Genomic DNA, 21,363 nt, shown 5'->3' with positions numbered 1-21,363 from the left:
CCCCCCCCCCCCCCCCCAAATGTTGTAAGTTATGGCCACAAGTCTCCTCTTCAAAATCCTAGCAGGAGTACAGCTAAGATGGAAAAAAAAAATCTAGATCTGATCTATGATCCTCTCATCTGGTTCCACTGAGCTGGTAGAACTGCAAAGGAAGGGCTTTTAATCCTGCAAGGTGCTGAGTGCACTGGCCTTAATTAAAGTCAGAAGCACATGCTGCATCTTAAGATAAAAAGCAGTTTCACTGGAGTCAATGGGTGTGGTTCTACTGGCGGTGACGGCACAGACTGGCTATACTTTTTTTCTAATAACAAGATCATATTCATTTTTAAAAACATTAACAGTACAAGACATGTATACCCCACTCATAATAAATTCCTATACCCTTGTCGGTTAAGCTAAATGCCAAAACTATTTCAAGGGAAGTTTAGGTAAGATCAGAATAATGGTGACTTTACCCCAAATTCATCAGAAAGTCGAGATGTCTTAAAATATTATAGTTAGAAGTAAATGCTGAAAAGTAAGAGAAGTGTAGCAATTAAGAATATAGCTTTTCTTAACAGCTGGTATTTGTGGCATATAAAAAGCATTAAAGCATTAAATTCATGCTTCTTTCAGTTACTAGGGTCTTATTTAACCCAAACAAACAAAATGATTTAGAGAATTTCCCTACTGTTCTTCTAGGAAGAATATTTTATGCCATTGTACTTTCATTTTGAGAAAAATCTGTATCATTTAGATGCAGAATCTGTAGGAAATCTTCAGAAAGTGTATAAACATAGCAGGCCTCTACCATTCTGAAACAATTCACAAACAGCTGCTGTAGGAAGTATGGAGATATCTTTCAATCCAGTAGTACATGCTGATGTAAGATGCTACAAAAAGCACTTTATCAAGGAAGAACACAAGTGGCTATGAAACCAGCTCTTTCTCCACGCAAACCAAAATCCTCTCTTCCCTTGGAAAAACACAAACCTACAAAGAGTGTATGGAAGCTGTAGTTTCTTGTTGCTGTGCACTGGCTGTTAGAGTAACATTTTTGCTACTCTAACAGCCAGTGCACAGCAACAAGGAACTACAGCTTCACATGCATCACTACAACTAGCACATTTTATGGATGACACATTGTCATATGACAGGTCCTCAGCTAATAATAAAAATCAACCAAAACATGTTGTTTAGGATGATTTAGACCAGGGGTGGCTAACCAGCGGCGTGTGTGCCACACACAAGAAGCTGTCTGTACCACTTGTGACATCCAGAAGATCAGGGAGGGGGCAGGGAGCATGTCAGCAGATACAGCAGGGAGCAGAAGGTGAAGTAGCAGATCAAGCAGAGGGCACAAGGAAGGAAGCAGAAAATGGAGCAGCAGACCAGCAAAGGGTTGGGAGCCAAAAGCAAAGCAGCAGATCAGCAACAGGGAGCAGAAGGCAGAAAAGCAGATCAACAAAGGGCTAGGAGCAGAAAGCAGAGCAGCACATCAGGTAGGGGGAGCAGATAGGAGTGGCGCTTGGGAAGGGCAAGGGACTAATTTGTGGCGCATCTGCCATAAAGGTTGGCACCATTGGTTTTGACAGGGTTGGACTAGATGTGACCTCCTGAGGTCCCTTTCTGCCCTATTTACTAGTGGTGCCTGTAGGCACGTGGGACACCTGCTCTGACGTGCTGTAATCACATCACGTCAGAGCAGGCTTGATTAACCACAGCACATAGGAGCTGACACAAATAATTGAGTCTGTTGGAGCATGCTAATTACCAAGCTCCGGCAGCCTCAGTGTCTCATGCATCGAAAGAACTTTAGCTAAAGCACCCCTGCTGCCATTTTGAAGTGTGGGACGCTGAATACATAAGACACTGCAGGCACTTGAATTAGAGTGGCTCCCAAAAGTCACTCTAATTACAGTCCCCCCGCCCCCCCAGAGCATGTATAAAGATGCCCTAGGATTCTGCGTACCATCCACAACCAGAATATTTCCTTTACAGACTGATAAGCTCTTGACCATTTTTTTCAGATTCCTCTACAGAGCCAATGCTCTATCATATTTTCTTCCTTCTCATGATTTCAGTGGGATAGCTTTGCCCTTTTGAAAAACTATACCAATTAAAAAAAAATCCAACATAGACACCACTTTCTTCCCTGAGAAGTAATGTTCAAATTCCCTCTGAGACCCATTGCTTTCATCCCAAAGGATGAAGTTTGTTAAGCTTCTTCCCAGCTGACCAACACATAGCAAAAATGTAAAAATCTGTAGGAGAGCTTGAACCTATCAAAAGGGAACTGTATATATCAAGCAGTGAGATAAACTGAAAGATAAGCACAATAATAATAAGAAGAAAATACAGCAAATCGAGGAGAACTGTTCCCAGAGATGTGGACTTGGAGGAACAAACAGAATATCACCTGTTCCAATAATGAATGAGCTTTACTATTCTGAAATGGGTGGGTTTTGTAGGGTTCTCTGCCCCTGGTAACATGAGTCATACCTGCCTCAGATTAAGATAGAAATATGCCCATAAACCTTAAATTTAAAGAAGTTGTATAATCTGGCTTGAAGAATGAATCAGTCTTCAGAATTTTGTCAGGTGACAGACAGTTGTCTCCATCCGGCGGTAGGGTACTAGCCTGTTCCATATTTTGAAAACAAATGATATGGAAAATATAAGGACAGGGAAGTGAAGTGGAATTTAAACCACTTCCTTTCTGAAAACAGAGAATCCACATCTAGGATATAAACGTTACAATATTCCCCCAGACAAATCTATGTTACTTACGCATCTGTGATCTTAGTACAGCCATTCAGGTTTAATACTTCAATATTTCTGCAGTTCTGTGCAAATGTCCTTCATTGGAGAAAAGACAGAACATGCTCTTTTTCAGACAAAATATTTACAAATACTTAAAGTGGATGCTTTAACTTCTATACCAAACTATGATTTTATAATAATAATAATAATAATAATAATAATAATAATAATAATAATAATAATAATAATAAATCTCTGTCTTTGGCAGACTGTCAACTATTCCTCAGTTTTTTACGTCAGGATTTTTCACAAGGACATGGCAACACACAAGTGACTGCTGAGCTTTTACTGATAAAAGTTTATACAGAGAATTAATGGGCTATAGGCCTGCATCTTGTCTCTGAAACTTCCCCAGGCAGAAACAACGGTCTGAGGACCAGTGCTGATGTCTCTGATGGCACCATTGGGTTTGGTGGTACAGCACATTAACATTATTTATTTATTTTTCTAAAGAGGGTTGAGAAAGGCTCACATTTCAAACTAGAAAAAAACACGTCAAAAAGGAATGATATTTTACTGTCCTATATTTACTTAAACTATTCCTTTCAGACCTCTGTGGTGGCAAAAGAACAACCCTTCTTCACTTCATATTTAAGAGGAAAAAGAAGCTACACCACTACCTTAATGCATTGTCTCCCACTCCTAGACACCCACGCAGGCTTAACTTTCGTAAGAAGCCTCCACATCTTTTAGAAATATTCTCCACTACCCGACCCTGTAAAAGATAGAAAGAATTCCATGATAACTTTTAAGGTAATGTCAGTTTTCATAATCTCCTGTTTAAAAAGTTAAGTACTACTACTACTACTACCACCAATAATAATAAAACAGCAACTGCAGATTAAAAACAGTCTGGATACTATTATAAGCATACGGGGACTGAGAAAATGCAATCACTGTCATGGTAACAACATAAAATGAAGGAACAGAACTATTCAGCTTTTGAAGATGGAGAAACAAAGAACAATTACCCAAATGCAAAGAAGAAAGTTAGGCTACCTAGTAGGAAAATCGTCACCAGTAATAGAAACTGACTGCTCAAAAGAGCAAGTTAAAGCATTATTACTGCAGGTATACAAGTCAGATACAACACAAGGAAAATGGACTTGGTAAAATAAAAACAAACGAACACATGGTACCATAAGAAGTATAAAGGGCTGTTATTATTAGACAGGTACAGGGAGAAGAAGGGCAGTACATGGGAATTCTAATCTCCCAAGAGGATATCTTTCTCTTAAAGTTATCTTAAAAACAAAAAAAACTTCACAAAGCTTTTTACTTCAGAGGATGAAGTGTGAGATTTTAAAAGGAAAGACCAAACAACTGCACCAACACATTAGTTTGTGTCTAGCAATATATATTCTCCCCCTTTGTTTTGCTCTCCATCTTTGATCACCGCGAAATGGATGTCAGTCACTTTATCAAGTGTTACCAGTATCTAAAAATGTTATTATGCTTAAGAGATTTTTCTCTCTAACCCCTCCCTCCCAAACTAAAAATGTAGTCAAGTATTAGGCTAGCTACTGAGGATTGGCATGATCTAAAAAGGATCTCAGCCTGCTTGTACCCCACATCTACCTTCCTTAAAACTTAATCTACAAAAAGAAAGCTACCCTGGGAATGTTTGCTGCAGCTTGGAAGCATTGCAAGAGTGTTGCATTATCTAAAATGGATCAAGGCTACATCCCACACTGCATTTTCAGAAAAGAGTTAAAGAATTTTAAACAATGTATGCCTTTGTAGGACTCCGCAGCAGCCTCACCATGACTGTGAACGAATGTGCTTGGGTTGCAGAGGATTTAAATGCAGTAACAGCCACTTTAAATATTTAAGCAAGCTTTCAGGGAAGATGTAGGGCTTAGTATCCTTTAAAATAAACAACTCTTAGGGCTTGGACAGTCTGAGAATGCTTGCTGAGGGCAAGGAACAGAAACTTATTGGAGCATCGTGTATTAAAAATGGAAGCTAACACTCGGGCACAATTATGGCTGCGTACAGACATCTGGGGAGGTTAGGGGGAGGTTATATCAAGTTAAAAATGGCCACCCAATCTAAGATAAATTGGGATTGTGGGACTAGTGGAGAGGGTTGAGGCTCTGGGTAGGATGGCAGGGTGTCCACAGAGAGCTCGGGGGTGGGGAGGTGGCATCCACAGGGAGGAACTGGGGGTAGGCGGCAACTGAGAGGGGGATCAAGGGACTAGTGAGGTCCATGGGAGAGTTTGGTGGGACCAGAGAGGTTCAAAGGGTCCACAGGTAGGCTTATGGACTCCCCCCCAACCCCTGACCAAGGGCTATTTTTTTTAGCCCTCTGACCCCCAGATGAACAACCCCCACCCCAATTTGCTCAGCTCCCAGCACTGGCAAATTCTAGTAAAAGTGACCCCAGGAGTGGTTTGCAGAATGGGGAGTTTGGTGGGCTGGGGGGAAGGGCAGGGGCTAAACGTAGTTCAGTGCTGGGAGGAAAGGGGAAGAGGGGGCAAGTAGGAAAATCTTGCAGCTGAGGCCTACATCTGGGTTTTCCCAGCCTTGGGGCTATGCTGGAAACTGTACAGAAGTCTGGGACAGTTAGAGTGGTCTAAAAATGGATGACCTGATCTAAATGGAGCATACCTTAGATGTAAAGTTAACTTAGATCGGAGTGGCCATTTTTAGACCAATTTAACTGTCCTGAATTTCTATACAGTTCGCACTTAGATCCACCAGGTCCACAGCTGGATGAACTAAGTTAAACTGAGTGGCCATTTTTAACCCAATCTAACTTCCCTGTAACCTGCCCAAATGTCTGTATTCAGCCTTTATGTTTACGCACATAGTAGTGTTCATAGGCAGATTCTTTAAGCCATATAAAAGCACCCAAAAAACAGAAAACCTCATTTAAATGTAAAGCAGTTTCAAAATGAGAGGAAAGGATTTTTGTGAGTGATATCTTTTATTGGACCAACTGCATGTTTGGGATAGACTTAAGCAAGTTTTTGAATCCAATGCATTCATTTCATTCCACAAAAATCCTTGCCCACCCCTCTCTCTCACAGTTGAGAGAGCAGCTTGGCTGAAGAGTTCCATCCTCATTTTCTTCTTTACCATGGATCAGGGAGCTCCAATAAATATTACCACACATGCAGGAAAATTATGGCATATACAAATGCAGACCTTAACGAAAGCTGTGAATACTTTTATTTTACCTTTCTCCCTTAAATGGGGCAATGTTTGTTAAGGAAAATAAAAACATGTTTCTCCACTGTCACAAACCCCAGGCTACTCACACCCAGTGCATTTAGATCAGGCTCTAGGACATACAAACTGCTACTGTGTTGCAGGCCATTTCCTTTATCCTAATTTGTGTTTAAATATGTGCCTGGCCCGAAGAGCACTAAAATACTCCCCTCTAAAAATGCAGTGTAACTTTCAGCTTCCATCAAAACCCTCAAATCTTGGTTTTATATACTTCCTCTAATATAGAGTATTCAAAGGAAATATAGCATCTGATAAGGGGCTGAATCCTGGTTTGTTTTTTATTTTTTATTAGCCAGGATCACAGACTTTTTTGGTCCTTGGAATAGCAAATTACACAGACATTCTTGGATGGCCTTCACAGTTTACTTCGACACATTTATCCACAGGTACAAGGCATTTCCACGGCAGATGTTTTAGAAGCAACTCAGAACTGGGGATCTCTTGCATCCCCCGGTTCACATTTTCAATTTGGCCGTGTACAGAAAGGACAGAAAAAGCCATAGCAGGCTTCTGTCATAGAAACACTGTAATGTAATAGCATAAATTTGAATGTACTACATAAAAAAATTATTTTATTGAAGAGAAAAATCTAGAGCCTGATATTTATCAGCAAGCTTTCAGCAACAGAACATATTTACCCTTGTTATCTCTGTTCGCAGGAAACTAAAAACTGTTTTCTTACTGTGTACATGTATGCAGGTACAGACATACAATGTATGCCTTTCAGTCCTGATATAGATAAATAATTGTCCACTTCCAAAAGCTGAATGAACTGCAAAGCCTTTAAAGGCTCCCTGAAGCTAAGAAGTACTGAAATTAATTATTTCTATCTCCAGAGAAGGTAAAAAGGGTTATACTGGAGTATTAATCTATTCCAAGCTGTAATTACATTTTAACGAGAAAAATAGGTTTGTATGTCACTTAACTATACCTCAATATCCCTCTGGAAATCAAACAGGTCAATTCGCTGCCAGTTACTGCCATCCAGGGCCAGAACATTCCATGCCTTTATTGAAGGAAAAAAATGTCAGTGTGGTTAAAATGAAAAAAAAATGCCAGTAGGAACCTAGTTACAATTTGTCCCTTTCAGAAATAACACTGTCTCAGGTGAGAAAGCATCAAATAATTACAGCAACTGATGAAACCCTTAGGTCAGCAATACCAGTGGTTCAGCCAGGACATACTTGCTTATACAATATGCTCTACCTAAATCCTCGTACATCACAGAAGTCTTATGCAGACAAGTCTAAGGCATCAATGAGATTTTCACTTTTAGGACATACAAGAAACTTATGTTGTGTTTAGAAAAAACTTTGCAACTGGGGAATATATCCAGGGCTAGCATTCTAACAACACTCATTCAAGGATCTCAAAGCATTTTAAAAATAAATGGTGTCTATAAACATACTCCAGGGTGGGGGGGAGAGGAGTTTTAATTAGATTGGCTCCCAGACAACCACTCTAATTAAAACACTACAGACAAATGTATTCAGCATCCTATATTCAAAATAGCTGAAGGGGTGCTTTAATTAAAGCTCATTTAATGAGTTTTAGTTAAAATGCTCTGACCACCATTTTGAAGTGTGGGACACTAAATACGTGCAATGCTGCAACATGCTGGAGCATTCTAATTTAACTCGATTTAAGCAAGTCTGCTCCAATGCATTCTAATTAGAACGCATCAGAGCACATGTACACCCAAAGGCTTTATTTCCAAGCACATGTATGCATTTTACAGAGGTATAGACAGGTCAACAGGCTAGTTTGTTGATTTCAGAATTGCTGAATATCTGTGGATTACACTGATGGCTGTGAGAGCTGCAGGTACATGGCACCTCTGGGGGGGAAAAAAAAAAAAAAAAAATATCAGGTCATTGGGCAAATTAAGGTCCCAGCATATCACAGGCACAGCCAGGAAAAGAACCCAGAACTCATGACTCCTTGAGGTCCTGTGCCCAGACACAAGACCATCCACTGGGTATTTTCAAAGCACTTCTGCTTCCTCAGCAACAATTCAGTTCAATTAGCAGCTCTCGGAATTCCCCAATTTCCCTTTTACCCAGTCACTTTACGACCCTCAATGACGTACAATTACATCCGATTTCTGAAGCAACATGCCACTGTAACAAAAGGCAAATCCATCCTACATGCAATGAAAATCATTAGAATTTATGCTCCGCGCCGAATTATGTGCCATTTCGCCATCAAAAAGAAAAGAGCCACAGGGGTTATGACAGAGCTCACTTAACTCTGAATACCCTTGCTTTTCAGATTAAGGGAGTGAGGCAGTCCTTACTTCACTCAGGTAGTAAACACACCCTGTAATAGATGTACACATTACAGTGCCGAGGAATAGGTCAAGGACGGAGCGTTAACTCTGAAATTCCTCACCTATGCAAATTTAAAATCAGGTGCTTAACTTCCACTATAAAAATAAATCAACCTTCTCATATACTAAAATTTAGAAAGTAAGATTGTTTCAGGCATACATTATTTTCAGGGACCTAACTGAGGAGTGGAGCAGTGGTGCTGGCAAACAGAATATTTTATTTAACACTCACACTGCCAACTAACCTCCCTGTGGCAGACACTTAAACTGAGGTGTTGTCCAACTTTTACAAAAATGAAGATATGGAACCAGATAAATTTGCTCGTTTCCTATGATGTGGAAGTCCAGCAGGTGCATGACAACTGGTTGCTACGTATTTTACAACTCTCATAGTTAACTGGGCTCCTCATTTTTAGTTCTTGCTTCTACTTGTTCTCATTGCACACCTTTTAATGTTGCAGGGCCTAGACCATCTTTTTGTCATGCATTTGTACAAAAATGGCAGGGCCTTGACCCAAATGGGACTCATGGGAGCTACTGTAATACAAGTTAATAAGCCTATGTACAGCTGGGACTGGGGTTTCTGCAGCTAGGAGAGAGATCAGGTCTGAGCAGGATTAACAATCCAGGAGGGGGTGACCAGGTATTAGTGGGATTCCAGACAGCACTAAGTTTAACATCAGCAGCTCAGTGGTATTTAGTGAAACAAAGAAATTTGTTTTTTTTTTTTTTTTTTTTTAAAAAAAAAAAAAAAAAAAAATTTTTTTTTTTTTTTTTTTTTAAAAAAAAAAAAAAAAAAAAATTTTTTTTTTTTTTTTTTTTTTTTAAAGAAACAGTAAATACACCATCTCTCACACACTCACTGAAGACAGAAGGGAGGAGATGATTTGCTTTCATATAATCCCATTCCCAGACATGAACTAAGCACTTTTTCTTTTTCCTTTTTTAAATAAGACTATGGCTCTACCCATATTAGATGACAGCCTGCAATAGTGAGATTTATGGGAATGAAAATCTATCAAGTTACTAGTATAACAATACTTGGACAAGGCTGTTTATGCCACTATTGAGCACAGAGCAAGTTTTCAGAAAGCAAATAAATCCACAGAAGGAAGCTTATATTTTTTTTTGCATGTTAATTACTTTTCATAACAGTTGTTGCTTCCAGCAAATTTTGATACCACATGTGATGAGGTCTGTGCAGTTAGGTCTATCTGGAAATGTTTACTGAAATTCTTGAAATCACTACTATTACCTTGGAGTGAAAGAGGAAGAATGCCATTGTATTCACAGTACATGCCCACTAGCCAAGGAAAGCTCTTTCTGCTCTAGCTGGACTGTGAGCACATACTGTAAAGAGACTTCCTAATAAGCCATTTAAGTGAAGAGGCTCAGGCATCATTAGCATCTCAAAAAGTAACTAGTATTAAAGAGCTAGTTCAAACACTTCTTAAGAGGATGCAGCCCATTGACACAGAAGGCTCTTTTGTTTTAAAAAGTATTGATACATACTGATGGTTTTGCCTAATCATATCTATATTCCTCCATCTGTCATGTTCTGGGAGTAGATAGCATGAAGCATCCTGGTGAACCTCTAAGACAGGGGTCAGCAATGTTTTTGAGCAGAGTGCCAAAAATATCTGCAACCTCAACTTATAAAATGTTGGTGTGCCAGGCTAGACTGTGGGGGAGCAGTAAGGGGCCTAATCCTTGTTGTGACAGCACAGCTCCAGCCCCTTCCCTGCTGTCGGCCCCAAGGTGCATGCCAAGCAAAACACCTTCACAAGCCATGCTCTACCATCTGTGCCGGGGGTTGTCTACCCCTGCTCTAAGATGTCTTATTCTTTCCAGCGTATCCACCACACTTAAGCTCTCTCTGGAATAACTGTCAGGTATGTTTTTCTACTTTCTCCTCATTTCTACCCTGACAAGTTTCTTCATGGACTTGTGATGCAAAGAAAGAAGAATCAATCCTGAAAGACAGATCCAGAGTCAGTGCCAAGGGTCACTGTGCCAAATAAATAACAAGTGTCAACGCAAGTGTAACTCTGTGCTGCCACAAAGACTATTACGGCAATATTAGGTATAGGCCTGTAGTACCTTGATTTAGGTGTTATTAGTGGTATTGGGCAAGGGACTAGATCGGAGCAAAAGAACAAGAAGATCCACAGGTTGGGCTCACGGCAGAAAGGAACTGCTGAGGCTGGAGAGACAAAAGGATCCTTGTCTCAGTACTCACTATAAGCCTGAAGCAGCAGGGTGTAGGGCCTAAAGCTAGATGAGCCTGGAGCTTGCAATCCTGGCTCACTTGGAGCTTCAAAGAGATGACATGGCAAACACCATGCCAGACTACTGAGAGTTTTACTCAGACACTGGATGCAGTGAACATAGGAATCAGCTTCTGGTTCAATCATCAAGCAGGAGGTGCATCTCTTGAAGACCTTATATAGCTTATGGCCCCAACAAGAGGCTGAACACAGCTAAGTTGTACTTAATAGCCCTCTAACAAGAAAACCAAACTAAACTAGACTGAACAAAGATGCGTTCCAGTCACTTTATACAGCGGAAAAGCTGACAGAAAAGGGATTTTATCCCTTACAGCACAGTAAAGATGTCACCTCATCCATCCCTTAAGAGGAAAAGTTATTCAAGGTAGTTTTACAGCTTGACACAAGGGGGGTCATATTCCACAAGTCGGACTATGTAAAAGCCCTCACATGACAATGGATTTTTTATCTGTTTCACAAATACATTTTATTCTTACAAAGGACTCTGTAAAACATTTCTAGAGCAGTATGTTTACTATTTTCACTTTAAAACAGAGGATATTTTTCTTAAGCATTTAAACAAGGTATTCAAATATTTGTTACTTATGCTATGAACTGAAGACCTGCTGTCTGTGATTATTAAATACAAAAAAGCTATGTTAAAATACCACCACCATTAAGCTTTATATAAAAAAAAGCAGTGAGGAAAAGCAAAGCTATGGTTCTTCACAACTGTAACTTCATTTTTTTAATTACACGTGTACTGAAGTTACCACCACAGTATCACAAAATGCCATAACTTGGATGTACAAGGCAAAAGAGTTTGCAATAGCTGAGGGAACTGAATCATCTTATTTCTGGGTACTTAGAATCTCAATCAGGAGATTAGTCCTATTCAGTTTGTATTTTCCTGAAAATAAGTAATTAAATGTGCAAGAACAAAAGAAGTGTGCCAGTTTTAATACACGTTTTAATACAGAATCCAATGAGAGTACAATATATTTGCATATAGACTAGATTGAGCAAATGACTCAGTCTTAAGAAAGAAGCTACTTATTGCCTGTGTCACAAAGCATCTAATGTGTTCACAGATGCCCTGAGGAAAGGGATGGGTGTGACAAAAATGGGAGTAGCAGATGTGAGGGGTAAACACCTTTGGAAGACTATGTGGGCCAGTCACTATTGCTACACTGAGGAAGTAAAACTAGTAAGTATAGAATTCAGGATACAAAAGAATGTGATTATTAACATAAAGTCTGTGGGTTGTGTGGTACGTCCACTTGCAGAAATTCTGGACAGGAGCTCTTAAAACAAGTTGGGAAGCTCCAGTTGAACTGGGGGAAGTTGAAGATCCATTTTACTTCCAAGGAATTTTAGGATTGAACTTCACTGGCTGAACTGCATGGTCCTAAATTACTTTAGCAGTTAAACAGTGAATTCAATACCTAGTTTTCCTTCCACCACTTTGCAGTGACTAAACTGAAGCAAAGGAAAAAATGCTCATTGATATTCTCTCAGCATTAAAAATTAAAGTAATTAACTTGATAAATCTGAGCTAAAACACATTTTACTTTTTAAAATGTGATTTTATCTATCTTCAGCTAGCATACCCAAGATGAATACATTTCTTCTGTTCAGTGCAGCCTTTCAACACCACCTAGACTGTTCTTGCAATTTTTTCTAATGGTTGCAATTTACTTTTCTCTAAGATGGATAGGGCTTTAGTTGCTACCAAATGGAAATATTTAGATATGAACTGCAGAATCATCAGTGCAGTAGACAGCAGAAGCTCCTGGCATTACTAATTTACTACGGAGAATGATATTCTTATAAACAAAGCTTACTAATACCTACAACTTCTAAAGTCCTAAAATCATACTGAGACATAAGTAATTAAAATCTACCAACATTGAAGGGGGGTGGGTGGGAAACAAACACAAAAAACATTTCCTACCCTGGAAACCTGAGCACAGCGACACAGAGTGACCACATCCAGGAAAGAGAATATTCTGTAAGAGAAAATAAAAATGTAAAGACATTTACTTCAGAGACATCTCAGTTATTTGCACATAAAATAAAGAGAATGTAGAAAGCTTAAAGAAAAGTTGGAGAAAGCAAACTTCTTTTTACAGTAATTCAGCTGGAAGCTTAACTGAAAATAAAAGTGCAGACCAAGCAGTTAATAAATGAAAGCAGAATCCCACATATTGAACTGCCGTGAAATTTTTAATCTCATACCTCGTAGTATTCGCTGACAGAGAGTAAACTGAATGATTATTTATCAAAATACAGATGCTTAATGCTACCTTGTAGCTCAGTACTCAAATGATCAATTAGCTCAGGACTTGTCAGAATAAATAGTTACAATTCAACACAAGAGAACAGTTGTACAAAGAATCTGTCTGTTTAGCAGTGAAAATTCCCCAACAGTTGTATTGCTCTGACAGCAGCTGCCAAAATGCATAACAAGAAGTTAAAAGCTTCAGTAAATCCTGGAGCCAGGTTCCAGTTCAGAAACCAATATATTATTTCTTATCATTAAAAATAATTGAATAAGCAAAATGAGAAATAGTTGAAAGTGCTGTCTCTTCCTCATGCCCCGGGGAAAAGGTAGAACAAGTGTATCTTGCCAGATGAGTTAATTAGAGTATGTCAGTGGTATAAGGTGTGTAAATCAGGTGTGGTAGGAATAAGCAGACTATTTGAAACCCCAACTCTTTGCAAGAGGGCACACCCAAAAGTATTTAGATCTGCTTGATCTATTTGCTTATTGTCCTCTTTATCAGAACATTAGAAAGAGACTTCTACTCTGTATTCTTTTTTCAAGGGGCTTAGTTTTTCTATTTAGTATCCTACTGAGTATATATAAATCCTTAAATACTATACTTTACACTCCTGAGGAAATAAGCAGTTTATTAACAATATCTGAGCCCTGGACTAAGCTATATGAATAAGATTAAAGAGTTTGAAACAGACATTTAACACAATAAGCATTTATAACCTATGATGTTGATTATGAAAGTATGTTAACCACAAGGTTAAGCGTTTATAGCAAAAGATAATACAATTAAGTTATGAAAATAAATTATTACAGATTTATTATTATAGATCCTGATATCCCTAAGTGTAAAAGGTCAGCTTTAATATTGAGTGGAAGTAAAGAGTATTTTCAGAAAGTGGAAAACGTTAATATTTGTATTTATAAAGATTCAGGACAAGAACTGTGCACCTGCTGCTTTGTTTCATCGTTTCAAGGGTCGGAAAGGACCTGAACAGATCATCAAGTCTGACCCCCTGCCCTGGGCAGGAATGAGAGCTGGGAACGTAATACCCCAGCCAGATATCTATCCAACGTCCTCTTGAAGACCCCCAAGGTAGGGGAGAGCACCACCTTGCTCAGGAGCCCATTCCAGAGCCTGGCAGCTCTAACTATAAAGTAATGCCTTCTGATATCAAGCCTGAATCTACTCTCAAACAATTTGTGGCTGTTATTCCTTGTTATCCCAGGTGGTGCCCGAGAGAATACAGCCTCACCTATTTTCCGCTGGTCCCCCCGGTGAGTTTATAGACAGCCACCAGACCCCCTCTCTGTCTTCTCTTGTGGAGGATGAATAGATTCAGGCCCTTTAGTCTATCTTCATAGGGCCTGGCCTGCTGCCCCTACCATGCGAGTGGCCCTCCTCTGGACCCTCTCAAGGTAAGCCACATCCCTCTTGAAGTGCAGCACCCAGAACTGGACATAGTACTCCAACTGCAGCCTGACCAGTGCCGCATACAGGGGAAGAATCACCTCCCTGGACTTGCTTGTGATGCATCTGTAGATGCACGACAAGGTGTAGTTAGCCTTACTGACCGCTTCCTCACATTGGTGGCTCATGTCCATCCTGGAGTCAACAGTGACTCCAAGATCCCTTTTAGCCACTCTTGTTGAGAAGGGAGTTCCCCAGCTTATAGGTATGTTGCAGGTTCCTTCTCCCTAGATGCAGCACCCTGCACTTGTCTGTGTTGAATTCCATTCTATTCCCATCCTCCCATCTCTGTAACCTGTCTAGATCTAGCTGGATTCTGTCCCTCCCCTTCAGTGTGCCCACTTCTCCCCACATCTGTGTGTCATCAGCGAATTTGGACAGCGTGCTTTCCATATCCATCTCCAAGTCACCGATAAAGATGTTGAATAGCACAGGCCTGAGGACCAAGCTCTGGGAACTCCACTGCCCACATCCCTCCAGGTCTAAAACGACTCATCCACCACCACTCTATGGGTGCGACCATTGAGACAATTTGCCACCCATCTGATTGCATCGTCATCAATGCTGCAGTCGCCTAGTTTCGTTTATGAGCATGGGGTAAGAAACAGTGTCAAAGGCCCTTGAAGTCCAGGTATCCACCTCAACACCCGCACCCAAGGACTTTGTGACCTGGTCGTAAACGGAAACAAGATTAGTTAGGCAGGACCTGCCCGCAATGAACCCGTGTTGGTTGCTCCTAAGCATTACCTCCCATGCTAGGCCCCCCCGCAGATGTACTCCTTGATAATTTTCTCAACGGTCTTCCCAAGGACCAAGGTGAGACTAACTGGCCTATAGTTACGTGGGTCCTCCTTTCTCCTCTTCTTGTAAATGGTGACCACCCTGGCCCCTTTCTAGTCCTCTGGGACCTGGCCAGAGCACCACGAGTACTCATATAGCCATGCCAAGGACCCTGCTATGACCTCTGCCAATTCCCTCAGTACCCGTGGATGAAGAGCATCTGGACCTGCTGATTTAAACACATCCAGGCCCTCCAGAAGTTACACAACTAGACTGTCCCTGACCCTAGACATGGTGTCATGTTCCCTGCATTTGACAGGGTTTTACAAATTATTTTCAACTGAATTTAATTCAGAGTGTTGTTTCTTCTTCTTAAAGGATGGAAATATTAGCAATAAACTTCATCTAATTCACCCTAAATTTCTGTTCTATCATATGCAGTTCCTACAGGACAAATCAGCTTCTAAATCCCAGAATTGTAGGAGAATGCTTCAGTTTCTCTCAAGAGACTAAGGCTGCTTCTGTGGTGGTCATGTCATACATTTAAACTATTAGCTGTTGCATAAAGGTTAGCAGGTTCAGACAATGCAATTGCTCCACAGTGCAGTATCAAAGTGCCATGAATAAGGTTGAAAATTCCTTCAAACATAAATGTTCTAGATCAGGAGTCAGCAACGTACGGCCTATAGACTGGACCTGGCTTCATGCAGAGCTGGAGGGCTTCACTGGTGGAGGACTTTGCTCCTGCCATGGCCAGGCAGCTGGGAGTTGTGCCCATACTGCAGCCAGAGGGCAAGGAGAAGTGGTATCCAGGTCAAAACACTAGCCCACCTCACACTTGAGCAGGTTTGTTCTGGCCCACAGCTCAAAAAGTTGCTGAATGCTGCTCTAGATCAGGGGTGTCATAAATATGGCCTGCTAACCCCCATCACCTGGCCTGCAGTGCTACCCCTGGCCCTCAGAGTTAATCTACACGCTACACACAGCGCCTGCCCCAGTAAGCCTGAGGCAGGTGCTGTAGGGGTCCATTGTTCTCAATGTCACTCACATTTGTGAGTGCCTGAATAAGTAACTTTCATGACATCCTGAAAAATCCAGTCCACCCCACACTAGGACAGCCTACAAATTGGAGAGGGAAAGATAGGAGACCAAAGGAAGAGATGGGCAAGCCTAGACTGGGAAAAATGTGGAGCTGAGAAAACATCATTCACATCTGTCTTCCTTGCATGATTTATAGGCCTGATGAGCAGACCATGAGCATCCAGTACTGCTGGATTACTGAAAATGTTTCATATAAATTATGTATTTCACTCACTGCCTGGAATAAATACATAGTATCAGACTGGTAAAGCTGGTGAAAGACGCATTTACAATAAGGAATAAACATCTTGTGTACTGATGACAAACTGTTCTTTACAACAAGGTCATGACTGGGAGGAGTTATCAAGGCTGCTGCTGGTGCACACCAGGCAGACAAAGCAGTATATGAAAACTGGGTGTGTGTCAGGTATATACAGATATTACAATTATATGCACTAGGTCAGTGTTTCTCAACCTGTGGTACACGTACCCCTGGGGGTAACAAGAGACACAGGCAGGGGGTATGCGGGTGCTGCGTTTTGGTCTTTGCCTGCTTGGGCCAGAAGTTCCGGCTGCTGCCCCCTCCCGCCATGTCCAGAGTGCCAGAGCTCTCACTCCCCAGAGTCAGTGTGCTGGGGGATACGGAGGGAGGCCCCACGCAGGCTGCTTTGCCCTGGGCCACGGTGGAAAAAGTGGGACTCAGCTTGAGGCAGCAAAACCAGAAGCGCCACAGTGGGACCTCCGGTTTCGCTTTTGCCGCATCCATCGGCAGGGGGTACATAAGGTACCAAAGGTTGAGAACCACTGCACTATGTAATCTGTAAATAGCAAGCCATGGACTTGCAGTTTTTCAGGAAAGGAGACTGGCAGGGGTGTGATGACATGACATACTATAACAAATAACATTATCAAGACTGAAAAACCTTGACATCATCATCAGCAAAAGCACTCTGCTGACTATCCCAAAAGGAAATAAGCTATTTATTACATTCTGTTCTCAGAAAGAGACAAAAATCAATTCACAAGGGAGCAATGCATTGGTGGAGGTCTCATTTGTCAACATCCCAAAGACTGCCATCTCATTAACCATTTTGTTTAGTTTTGCTGTAAAAGTAATAGGATTTCAAGAGCTTGCTTTCATTAACCCTGTGACCTCTGATGCTCAGTAACTCTGCAGTAGATATTAAGTAGCTTTCTTAAGGAGGGTGGGAAAGGTGTGTGGGTAGGACAGAAGGAGTTAGCAGCAGAGCAGCAGGCAAGTGTTTTACAGGCAAAGGGGTCAAAGGCAGTGATCCTTAACCAGGTGCCTTAAGATCTTTGCAAGCACTGTTAGGTATGAGAACACAATTCACATGGTAAACCCAGGATTTCAAATAGGGATCCATAGTGTTAAAGACATTTTGACCTGTTGTGGTCTTTCTGAGTTCTTTGCAACAGAAAAGTTGCTCATTTTTCTGTAGTAAAAAAAAAACAAGTGAAAAATAAAAGCTTAGATTTTCTGAGGGGTGCCTTGTGTCTAAAAAGGTTGAGAACCACTGGATGAAAGGTCTTTTCCACATGAGTATATTTTTGGTATTTTCTTCCCATTACAAATGTATCAGTATAGTATGAATGTATCCACACTGCTTTGTTTATACTGGATTAAGCTACTTCCCTTGTGAATCATTACACCCACACAGCTGTGCACTTTTCTGAAATAATCTGCCTAGGCTTCTGGATAGTATTTCATGGTGCAGCATACCGTTGCCAGCCTCTGTACATTCTGGGCTTTTTCTTATGGTGCATTATGGGATGCCTAGCAGAATTTGGGGACTTGGCAGGCAAACTTAACTCCCAGTCTTTTCTGGCTTCCCACAAATGTATCTGCTTAACACAAATCAATGTCATTTTCAAAGTGGTGCCAGGTAGAAGGGAGGAAACATTATGCAGTCCTGCAATCCTGACTCATCAATGGAAACAGGCTACTACATATATACAGGAAGACACAAACAGAGGGCTGTTGGCTTGGGAAACAGTGATAAGGCTAAAGGAGGAGGAAATCTAGCATTAACTTTTATAGTGCATTTCCCCACAGTAGCTCCTCTCAGTGGAACACCACTTCTGGGCTCTACCAAATATCATTGGACTCCTCTACACATTACAGATTTTGCACAATTAACTGGTTAACTGTGCAAATACCTTATGACCAGCTACAAGTGCAAAGTAGCTATCACATGATAAAAAGCTCCAACCAGACCTCAAAAATGTATACTAACTTTATAACTGGTTGCTATCAAGCTTTAATTGGTACATATAGCTGGGTCTCCCTTGTGGCTGGGAACACCATGCCCACTGTGACACCCACCCCTCCCCCAAGCCTTAGGATTCAAGGAAGTCATGATCCTTAGGGCTCAGGGGTACGTGAAACTCCTGTTCAACTGAGGGGGATTCCAGCCACAGGAGCTTGTTTCTTGCTGATGCAGGAGGAGTCCCAGATCAGGCTCCCCTGCACCAGCAATAAGGCATAATGGAATCTAATGCACAGTCCCACAACTGCACCTCCTGCCATGTACATGTGGCATGGTAGAAGACATGATTGTGTGGATTATGCATTAGACCATATTGCACTTTTACCTGCATGTGTAGAGGGGACCATAAAACAGTGGGACAAGATAGTGGTGGAGTGCTGAGGTGACCAGCAATGGCAGAAAGTCTTCCATATCCTGAAACTTATTTTCCCAGAGATCCATACAGAGAGTCTACCCTGGAGCTGCATCAATGGACCAACATCATGAGAGTTCCCCCACAGCATGGAAGATCACATGGTCACTGCTATCCCTCAAAGCCATCCTAACCAGTCTGGTTAGAAGGTCAACTGTTGAAGATACTATCATGCAGAAAGGCATTGCCATTGCTATTCAATTGAAATTTAAAACCTGGCACTGCACAGAACGTTACTGATGGACCTGCAAGACTGCATCATGAAGCAATACTGGAGTTAGGTTGGAGAGTGTCTGAAATCATGTTGATACCTCTAATTAAGGCCCTATTAGAGCAGGGGTGGGCAAAATACAGCCTACAGGCCAGATCTGACCTGCCAAGAGATTCTAACTGGCCCTCCCCAGCAGAGGAGGGGTAGCATGGCAGCTGGACTCGGCTTCCTGGCAGCACCTGTGGTGGTGGTTCATTCTGCCTAGCTGCTGCTGCCTGTGCTTCTGCTAGTACCACTGCCAGACCAGACCCAACCCCACTGCCTGGGCACCTTGGCCCATCTGCCTTGCACCCACTGCTTGGGGCACTAGGTGCGGGGGCGAGCGGGGTCTCTACAGAGACCAGGTCATGACCCCTGCAGGCAGAGCACATTTGACAGGGTGGTTGGGGCTGGGGCCATGGGCAGACAGGGAGCAGCATCCAGGAGCAGGACGGGTGAGCAGGGCTGGGATCGTGGAGCAATGGACAGTGTGGGGCTGAGGCCCGAGGCAGAGCCATGATCTGCTCCTGACACATCCCTGTGACAGGCTCTGGGTCCACAGGCAGGGACATGTGGGGAATGGAGCAGATCACCCAGCTAGGAGCAATTCTTCCCTGACTGGGCTGGGCCAACAGCCCCTTCCTCCCTCCCTCCCCCACAGCTGGCCCAAATAATTGCCCACCCCTGTACTAGAGGAGCAACATGGGCTGTATGAACTGCTGATCCGAGACAGACACCTTGAAAAGTGCCAAACTGTAAACTAAATGTACCCTGAAATTTCCCAGAAAAGGTGGTATTTTTTGACCCTGCCCCCTTCCCTCCCTACCTTCACTCTGGAGTTAGAACAACAGTTCACAGCTATAGCAATGCATGATAACACAGCTTACTTGGACTTTAAAATGTTGTTCCTCAGATAAAAAATAGTTATTCTGAATCTATTTGTTGACAGCTAACCACGAGATCAAACACTTACCTTAGTTTTGGACTAATTGTTCAAAGAATCCAAGATAATACAACATGCCATGAACAATGCTACCTTTAGACAGATTAGGTACGTATTCCAAGTTTAAAATCTATATATGAAAGGTGCTAACAACTAAATCCCTAGCTGGCATTAATACCACAACAGGTTTCTGAAAAATAGTTCCTCAACCTGAAGCAGCTGTTGTTCTTGGAGCTGTTGCAGCAAACTTAGATGCCATTCTAAAGGGCATAAGCCTCATCCACAGACGACTGGACTTTTCTTCTAAAAAAAGAGCATGTGCGGTTGTGCACAGCACACGGTACACTCTCCCCCTGAGAGATGCACGCTAACCACTGAAGGTTAAATAACCATTCTTTTTTCTTTGAAAAAAAAAAGTCAGCTTGGATCTTATTGTATGCTACCAGCAAGCAGTATCTCCCTCTGGATGGTGGGAATGAGGCATTCCAGCTGCATCATCAGCTGACAACAACTGACTTCATCAGTTGAACAACAACTGAAGTACTGCTCTCCTGAACTTTGCAGCTGACCTCATGGCCAAGTCCAAACCATAACATTTGACAAAGGTCAATGAGTTGCTGCCCTACTGATCTCTGATTCTGGCATATTGCTTAAGCAGGCAGGTGGTATTGCCTGCACACTGGTGCAGTCTGCATTGATGTTCAGTGGGAAAGGGATAATGGCCAGCTGGTAACACAGTGAGATATACTGCATTATCTACTTGCTATGAAGAGATGGCTTGACCTTTAGAATGTCCAGCTATCACTGTGAACAGATGGAGTGACAGTCTAATTGTTTCAGCCCTTTCAACATAATAAAGCCAAGTCCTGGATTCACCTGGGGTGTGTGATTTTTCTTCCAGTAGAGTGGCCTTTTAGGAAAATGCTGGGTAGCATTCATGACCAACTAGCTTAGATGAAAATGTGAGACCATGTTAGGAATTAACTTCATAGGCTCATCTCTGAGAAGTGTTTTGTAAGTTCCCTTTGAGGATTAGAACTGAGAGATTGGAGAGAATGGTTTTCTTGTGAGAAACGTGCCCCCACCGGTAACTGGGGATTCTTGTCTTTGATAGATTCCCAGTGTGCATTCATTCTGATTCGCAGTTGTTGTTTGGTCTCTCCTACACATTTTCCATCACAGCATCTAGTGCATTGGATGAGATATATTACATTTCTGGAGGTGCAG

General features: G+C 41.8%; 1 protein-coding gene across 2 annotated transcripts in view; it reads right to left on the bottom strand.

The window, feature by feature from the left end:
* The window catches only part of FBXL20 (F-box and leucine rich repeat protein 20), an 81,764-nt gene that overhangs the window by 24,687 nt on the left and 35,714 nt on the right, over window positions 1-21,363 (bottom strand). For both annotated transcript variants that reach the window (XM_019507371.1, XM_019507376.1), the window contains 4 exons: window positions 12,589-12,643; window positions 6,970-7,044; window positions 3,423-3,517; window positions 2,770-2,838 (listed from right to left, as the gene is read on the bottom strand). In XM_019507371.1, coding sequence (XP_019362916.1) covers window positions 2,770-2,838; window positions 3,423-3,517; window positions 6,970-7,044; window positions 12,589-12,643 — 294 coding nt within the window. The remainder of the gene's footprint in view (window positions 1-2,769; window positions 2,839-3,422; window positions 3,518-6,969; window positions 7,045-12,588; window positions 12,644-21,363) is intronic.

The sequence above is a fragment of the Gavialis gangeticus genome, unplaced genomic scaffold (genome assembly GCF_001723915.1).
Source record: "Gavialis gangeticus isolate Ggan-Ray unplaced genomic scaffold, GavGan_comp1, whole genome shotgun sequence".
NCBI lineage: Eukaryota > Metazoa > Chordata > Crocodylia > Gavialidae > Gavialis > Gavialis gangeticus.
The sequence above is the reverse complement of the archived record's forward strand: the minus strand, read 5'-3'. Positions and strand labels throughout refer to the sequence as shown.